General features: G+C 38.0%; 1 protein-coding gene across 5 annotated transcripts; it reads left to right on the forward strand.

The window, feature by feature from the left end:
* The first annotated feature begins 385 nt into the window (after positions 1-385).
* LOC149216391 (transmembrane 9 superfamily member 1-like) lies at positions 386-7,106 on the forward strand. 5 transcript variants are annotated; one of them, XM_089392789.1, is made up of 8 exons: positions 386-560; positions 833-897; positions 3,834-3,938; positions 4,085-4,102; positions 4,208-4,302; positions 4,439-4,591; positions 5,213-5,230; positions 5,404-5,662. In XM_089392789.1, the coding sequence occupies exons 1-8, from the start codon at positions 511-513 to the stop codon at positions 5,413-5,415; spliced, it is 516 nt and encodes a 171-aa protein (XP_089248915.1). In that variant the 5' UTR covers positions 386-510; the 3' UTR covers positions 5,416-5,662. The 5 variants fall into 5 exon arrangements, with proteins under 5 accessions (XP_089248915.1, XP_089248916.1, XP_089248914.1 ...); XM_089392790.1 differs by lacking the exon at positions 5,213-5,230; XM_089392788.1 differs by having other exon boundaries at positions 5,213-5,646.
* The last annotated feature ends 1,477 nt before the right edge of the window (positions 7,107-8,583 follow it).

The raw sequence follows: 8,583 nt of genomic DNA on the forward strand, positions 1-8,583 counted from the left end.
TCTTCGTGACCTGGTAAATGCGGTTTTTCTGCTCGCTTCAATCTGGAAAACAGTTGTGTGCCCACTTGTGGCTTTAGAGAAATTGCAATAGCTTCTGTCACCCCTGCGTCTACTTATTTTGTCTCTGCCCTGGCCTAGAAGAATCCTTTCCAGCGGATTCAACGCATGCTTCAACCGGCTCTCTAATTTGTTTAGATTAGATGCTGCTATTTTTGCCTTTGCCTCCACTGGATCCGCCTAAATACGAACAGGAACTAGGTCTCGATCAGGAACTGGAAGCTCTACTGCTGCTCGGTCTACAAGTGCTACTGGTGGTGCTTAAACCGGTCAAACTCTTGCTGCTAATGCTCTAGCTACCCCAACTTGTTCCTATGTAGGTAATAGATCCGTAACTAGGCCTGCTCCTGGGTATAGATAAATTTTTATGTGCTGATAATAATATGTGAGCAAAAGCGATCCAGGTAAGGAACTTCAGATATGGAATACTTACCAAGCTGAAGGCTTAATTTGATGACAGGATCATGGAGAGCACATACACCTCAAACGCAGAGTCCCGACATGTGAGTGGATGTGCTCTCTATATTCTGTCGTCCACACCAAGACCTCAAATTCTTTTCAATCGGCGCTTAAGTCATGAAAATGATTTCCTGTCATAATATATAATGTCAGCATGCCTTACGCTTGCCTCACTACGAATTTCTGGTTTATTATCTTTAGTTTTTATAATGATGCTCACAGTAGAGTTCTGAGACTGTCCCTAATCAACACATTGGGCTTAACTGAATTTATTATCGTGCCCCTGATGGCCTTCTCCTTCATGTTGGCCACTCAGTTTCAGGAGAAACGTAATCAAACTTCCTCGGCCTTTGCGTGGTTCAACCGCTTCAACTGAATCTGGTACTAATGCTTTCATTCGATACTTGTTTTTTTTTTCAGATGTTTAACTTTGAAATAAAGTTAATTCATGGCAAATACACTGGGGTTAGGGATGCCTTTTCGCTAATGTTTTTCATGCAGATAACAATTCGTGCTGCCAATTAAAATGCAACATAAACATCTGATAAACCTACTTTACCTGAATTTTTGAATGTGAATTGAAGAAGTTCAATCAAGAATTATCATCTGAGATGTGATGACTATCAAGAGGCCCACTAGTAGCCCATACTTTCTCTTGGACAGTGCTGTTGCCATAAAATACCCAATTGGCAGAACATTGATTTGCTCTGAGACCGCAGTGACAGTAAGAGGTTCTCTTCTGTATGAGAAGAACTGGTTGAGAAACGACAGAGTAATGCATGAAAGCAATCTGAGCACCCACACCCTAAATGTAAACACTGGAAGAGAATGATCATCGATAAGATGTATCTGCCATTGAATTCAAAATAGTATATTTTTTAAATGTTATATAGGTTTCAATCTTGTCCCAATTTTTTCATGGGATGTAACTAGAATTTTTGGAATTATGCAACGAATTTAAAATTTCAATCGAAGGTTAAAAAAATTTAAAATATAAAAAAGAATTATATTTTTAAAATATGCAATATACTGATTTAGGACGCGGTGGATATTGTTTACCTCATGACATTTATGTCATGAGCCATCAAAATAAGCCTTTACCACGTGCATTGCATGTAACCACATACATTACATGTGTTGGCCTGTGTAAAACATATGTTGGGTAACCAGGCGTCATAGCAAAACCTACGACAGCAGATCAATGCTCTGAGGCAGTAGGGAGGTGAGGGACTCATTCTCTGTGGCAGCGAGGAATTTTGTGGTTCTCTACTGGGCAAGATTGAGTTTGTGCCTTTCCAGTTCCTGATAAATTACAAAAGGACCAGCCAGTTCTGTCTAAGGAAAAACCTTCTGAATTCCTAGCCTTGGACATTTTCGAACAGCCACCTTGTCTGTCTGTTGAGGATCTGTCTGCTCCTGAAGACTTAAGCTTTAAAGATGAAGCACAAAAGCAGTCTCTCCGGCTTCAGCTTGAAGCAAATGCACGCATTGATATTCCCCAAGGTGCTTTGCTTAAATCACCAACAGATAAAACTGGTAAGTAGAAACCGTCATTATGGTGCATTGGAACTCATTGACATAGAGAGCTTAGCTTATCGTGGCTTACTTTTACCGTTGAAAACCTAGAATGAAATTGGTTCTCTTCATGAAGACAATTATCTACCTTACATAGCTTCATCTTCCTGAGTCGATATACAGGGTGACAGGATAATGCGTCGATCGATTACCTCCCAAGCTTGCCATTCTCTAGGGAATTTCTATTTCATCTCTTGCAATTGTTGTTTGGGCAAAATACCTTGCATTGGATGTATGCAATTTCGCATGTTGGATGCATGGAAGGTCACTCAAAAATTTTATGTTGCACTCTAGGATACCATGAATTAGGATCATATAGTCTGCCTCATCTCTCTGTGGGAGAACTTACTTGGTCATAAAATAATACTCAAGAAATGTATCTTATATAATTGCTAAAATTGGTGGAGATCCTGGAGTGTATGGGGCTCCGATGCCCGTTTGCTGCTTCGAGTCTACTGTTAGCATTTATTATATATTCTATAGAATCTGTGCACATGAGCTTCAAGATATGATTAGTAATCTAAAAACAGTAGCAGCTAGCCATTCGGCTTTAGCCAATTTTTTATGTCAAACAACACTGTTGCCTTTCTATTTCCCTAAAAACACGAAGGCATTTTAATGCCATTGTTTTTTCTTTGGTGCCAGGCGCTATTATTTTTCATATTTGAGGCTTCAGCTGTTAGCTTTGTGAAGTTCAATTTTTCCTATGACCGTGTCCTCTATTCAAACTTGCTGAATTTATCTTTACTGTTGTGGGCAGTATAATGTAGGTGACTCTGTAACTCTTTGTTCACTTGGTCATAAAATAATACTCAAGAAATGTATCTTATATAACTGCTAAAATTGGTGGAGATCCTGGAGTGTATGGGGCTCCAATGCCCGTTCGCTGCTTCGAGTCTACTATTAGCATTTATTGTATATTCTATAGAAACTGTGCACATGAGCTTCAAGATATTATTAGTAATCTAAAAATAGTAGCAGCTAGCCATTCGGCTTTAGCCAATTTTTTATGTCAAACAACATTGTTGCCTTTCTATTTCCCTAAAAACACGAAGGCATTTTAATGCCATTGTTTTTTCTTTGGTGCCAGGCGCTATTATTTTTCATATTTGAGGCTTCAGCTGTTAGCTTTGTGAAGTTCAATTTTTTCTATGACTGTATCCTCTGTTCAAACTTGCTGAATTTATCTTTACTGTTGTGGGCAGTATAATGTAGGTGACTCTGTAACTCTTTGGGTGAACAAGGTTGGTCCCTACAACAATCCTCAAGAAACGTATAACTACTATAGTCTACCTTTCTGTCATCCAGGAAACAACCCTACCCACAAGTGGGGTGGGCTTGGAGAAGTTCTAGAGGGAAATGAGCTCATTGATAGTCAGATTGATATTAAATTTGGAAGTAAGCTTAACTTTTTCAGATATTCTTTCCTGTTCATATTCTCAGATTTTGGATTTTGATAAATGGTAGTATTCAAAAGGAAAGATATGCAGAGTTCACAGGTCCAACTTTTGAGTTTTGTAATCTGTATTTAACTTGATCCAGGCTTTAAGGGGAAGGCTATGTTGTTTATGCAATGAGATAATGATAATTATTGAACAATTGACACGTTCTATTGCCTAATGTGGAGTGCAACAAGGGGAATATATATAATTTTTGTTCTTTAATACAGTAATCTGAAGTTAAAGCTATATCACAAGTGAGCTCCAATTGTGCCAGTCTTAAACAATTTGATTCTTTGGCAGCAAATGTTAATAAAAGCGAAATTTGTAGCATCGAACTTGACAGTGAGAAAGTGCAGCAATTCAAGGATGCTATCGAGAACATGTATTGGTCTGAATTCTTCATGGGTATGTTCTCCATGTTTATATTATTGAGTTGTTTGTGCCATAATGAAGCTTAAAAAGATGGTAATAGTGTTTGCAATAGATTCCATGGTTACTGACTTAGTTTCGTTTGATGGCAACGGTACGCCATGTTGGACGGATTGTCTCAGATGATCTGCCACTCTGGGGTAAGCATTCCCTTCTCTAAGATGTATATCCGCTGATTTGTATTTCACAACATGTATCATGTTATCTCAAGTATTCAAGGCATTGATGCAGATTGGGATGTGCAGGATTTGTGGGAGAACAACATCCAGATAGGAAAGAGGATCAAAGGCATTTGCTTTACACACATAAGAACCTTATTGTGAAATCAAATAAGGACCAGGTTAGTGAATTGTGTGCTTTATAAATATGTTTATTTCCTTTGGCAACTTGGAAATGACACTGATTTTTTCTTTCATAAAACCTTACCATCTTACCTTGGTGTGGTGGACATCAAATCTGTTACATGTGAATTGCAGATAATACATCTCAACCTTACTCAGGAAAATCCTCAACAGCTTTTACTGGGAAGCAGGTTGAAGTTTACATATTCTGTCAAATGGGTTGAGACTAATATAACCTTCCCCAGGCGTTTTGATATATATTTGGATCATCCTTTTTTCGAGCACCAGGTATAATTCAAGTACAAAAGCATGGTACTGGCTTTTGTTTGATTATTTTTGTGCTTTTTTTTTTTCATTCCAGGTAACCAATCATCCCACCCTTCTACCCATATGCAAGGGTAAGATATTCAGGGTTAGAGGGTCAAAAAAAATTGGGTCAAGAAGGATGAAATACGTTACAAGTGGGATTTGAACTCGGGAGAGTGGGGGGGAGGATAACATCTGTCTTCCCTAACCACCCAAGCTAGTTCCAATTGACAAAATTCTTTTTGTGCTTATGATTTATGATATCACTTTAAGTGGGTGCCATTTCTTTTTGAAGCCAAGAAAAATTGCTTGTATTAAATGATTGTCCTTGAAGTTCTAGTCAATTTTAGTGGCCATTTTGTTATTAAATATCAATTAAAGCAGAATCCAGAATAGGGTTTCTATCTGTTTTCAACAAATGTTTTGACCTGAATAATATTTTGCATTGAAATGGATATTGATCCGAAAATCCACATAGATAAAGTTTCTTTTAATACGTTGAAAAATTAGTAGCATGATACATTCTATGGAACATAAGTTATTGCTATACGTTTGTTTTAAACATTTTGGAATGACAGGCTTTTGTGGTCACTTTATGTGCAGATTTCAACTGCTAACCAGGTCACCTACCCTAGTAGCTCTTCTTGAAGTTATCATGAACTGTTTACCATGAACTATAGAAACCAACTTTGTTGCATTTTTCTTCTTCTGTTCCTTCTTGTTCATCTCTTTCATGCTTCACTAGTTAGTATGATTTTTGATACTGAAATGAGATGGACCAAATTTTATTGCAGTGCCTATGGTGATGCTAGAACTTTGGTACAAGTTTCTATCAACTTTACTGAAGAGTTTGACACTTCCCCAAATCAGAAAAAGTTAGACACTTTGAATGTGGAATCTGTGGTCGCTTCCAAATTGGAGCAAAGCTATGTCTCTACTGGGAAACATTCAGTTTGTGCCTTTCCAGTTCCTGATAAATTGCAAAAGGACCAGCCAGTTCTGCCTGAGGAAAAACCTTCTGAATTCCCAGCCTTGGACATTTTCGAACAACCACCTTGTCTGTCTGTTGAGGATCTGTCTGCTCCTGAAGACTTAAGCTTTAAAAATGAAGCACAAAAGCAGTCTCTTCGGCTTCAGCTTGAAGCAAATGCATGCATTGATCTTTCCCAAGGTGCTTTGCTTAAATCACCAGCAGATAAAACTGGTAAGTAGAAACCAACTTTGTTGCATTTTTCTTCTTCTGTTCCTTCTTGTTCATCTCTTCCATGCTTCACTAGTTAGTATGATTTTTGATACTGAAATGAGATGGACCAAATTTTATTGCAGTGCCTATGGTGATGCTAGAACTTTGGTACAAGTTATTCAATTTAAGGCGGCTTTAATTATCCCTGTTGTCTGAACATGTCTTTCATACACTCATTACTTGTTCTGTCTAGCCAATTGACTTGTCTTGTCTAGCCAATTGTTTATTAGAATAGCTTGGACCCAATCTAACACTAAGATTTCATTTGAGAATTTCCCATTTACTTTTGTCGTCACATACATCATCTCATATGCCATCTTCTTCCGATGTCAGATAGATCGCTTAATTGCAAATTGTTTATTAGAATAGCTTGGACCCAATCTAACACTGAGATTTCATTTGAGATCTGCCCCTGATGTCAGATACATCACCTAATTTCCCATTTACTTTTTCCGTCACATACATCATTTCATATGCCAATCGATTGCTCACTTAACGTAAGTTTTCCATTTTAGATCATTAAATACTGGCCTCCTCCAATAAATGCTCCTCATATTGGATTATATCCCCTCCGATCTGATCTTCAAGTATTTCAGCTCCATTCCAAATCAATCCGTATATGTACTTACTTCTGCACGTGTCAGCAATTTATCCCGCATTCAAGTCTTGCGATCTTGCATGGCTTTCCTTATTTGGTTGTACAGTAAAATATTCTCAAAAACCCAGTTCCATTCACACTTAAAACTAGCTTGCAAACACATTGAACTCTTTTATAAATTGGCAAAAGCAATGCCTAATTTCTCGCTTACAAAAGAAAACCACCTTCTGCACCTAGATATTGACATACATCTCTCTGCTTCACATTACATGGAATCCATTAGCATAAGCCAACTTACTCAACTGGCGGCATTGTTTCTCTTAGCACTTGTTCTCATGACTCTTCTGATTATCGACATCGTAAAAGTAGAAACACAGAAAAAAGAAACCAAGAAAACAATAACATCTCGAACGAGGAGCATATGATTATGGAGTATGTTTGAGTTGTATAGTCAAAATTCTAAATCTCACGCCTATTTTTGCATTACTTTACGTGTTGTCTTAATTCCCCGCTTCCTTGTCTATTACAGGTCTACGACAGATGCTTCAAATATGCATTTGGATCTGCCATGGTGCTGAAACTCTCATTTTTATGCTTTTATCGTCTCTGTTGGGATGCCGATGATTACAAAACTAGCATATCAAGCTGACAAAGGAGAGGCACTGCAGACTGCCCTGATTGCAAATAACAGTGCTCCTTGAATCTAAAGAATCTAACCAGTATTCCAGTTTCACTCTGCTTCATAGGCATAATGTCGTGCTTGTCTTGTATTCTTCACATGTTACAGTCTGTCATAAGAAATTCTTATTTTAACTTGATGCTATGCATTTGGATCTGCCATGGTGCTGAAACTCTCATTTTTATGCTTTTATCGTCTCTGCTAGGATGCCGATGATTACAAAACAAGCATATCAAGCTGACAAAGGAGAGGCGCTGCAGACTGCCCTGATTAGAAATAACAATGCTCCTTGAATCTAAAGAATCAGTGTATCATTGATGCCAGTATTCTTGTTTCGTTTTTTCTATATATATGAAAAATTTCTGAAAAGAGTATCAGTCTGCTTTATAGGCATAATCTGCTTCATAGGCATAATGTCGTGCTTGTCTTGTATTCTTCACATGTTACAATCTGTCATAAGAAATGATTATTCATTTGGATCTCTGCTGGGATGCCGATGATTACGAAACTAGCATATCAAGCTCACAAAGGAGAGGCACTGCAGACTGCCCTGATTAGAAATAACAACGCTCTTTGAATATAAAGAATCAGTGTATCATTGATGCCACATCAAATAGGACCTACTTCGCTATGCCCTTAAGGCTATTCCTGGCTGTGATCGACTTGCTATGACTGCTAGCTATCGGCAATGACCACTGGCATTGACTCGCTGCAAAGACTAGAGGTTCTATGACTAGAAGTGATTCTATGACTAGAGCTTCTAGACTGAGCAGAGGTTCTAGTAAAGACTGTGAGTATGGCGCATGACTGTGTACTTGAGTTGTTCGATCCCTAGCGTAAGTAAGCAAGAGACCTACCATCGGCAAGGCAGCAAGTAGGATCAGCACCAGGTGTAATTTTTCGATCCCTAGCATAAGTAAGCAAGAGACCTACCATCGGCAAGGCAGCAAGTAGGATCAGCACCAGGTGTAATTTTTTCGTGGGATGTAACTAGAATTTCACAACTGTTATTTCAATCAGTGGTAATTTTTACTAGATGGTAATTTTTATTTATGTGCTCTTTTTGCAGCCCTAAAGAAAATACTAAAAATGGCTAAAAATGCCACCTTTTGAATCTTTAAATCCCTTCTTAGCAATACGAGAGCAAGAAGCAAAAAGTTCTTGTGTTAACATGCTCTTTTTGATAAGCCATTGATTGTATATAATTTTCAATTTGCTTCCTTGATGTATGTGTGTCATTTGTTGGACATTGGGTTGATATTTTAACACAGGGTAATGCCTTTCAAGTTTCAACCATCTGGTATAGTTTGATAAATTGATTGTAACTTCCTCAAGCAACATAGGGGAAACTCTGCATGTTGTCCCGAACTAAAAACTGTCACTCCTTGATGGCTGAAGGCTCCTTTGAATACTAAAGATCGTAACCTTCATCCAATTCACTTATTCTTCCACTT

The sequence above is a fragment of the Pinus tabuliformis genome, chromosome 1_1 (genome assembly GCF_031772625.1).
Source record: "Pinus tabuliformis cultivar Carrire ecotype Pingquan chromosome 1_1, CPIR1, whole genome shotgun sequence".
NCBI lineage: Eukaryota > Viridiplantae > Streptophyta > Pinopsida > Pinales > Pinaceae > Pinus > Pinus tabuliformis.

What these genes read in the sequence shown, in the direction of transcription:
- LOC149216391 (XM_089392786.1), top strand. Translation starts at nt 5,279, where the DNA reads ATGAACTATAGAAACCAACTTTGTTGCATTTTTCTTCTTCTGTTCCTT. An exon ending in ATCACCAGCAGATAAAACTG is followed by an intron (nt 5,814 to 6,979) that starts GTAAGTAGAAAC and finishes TGTCTATTACAG; the next exon opens with GTCTACGACAGATGCTTCAA.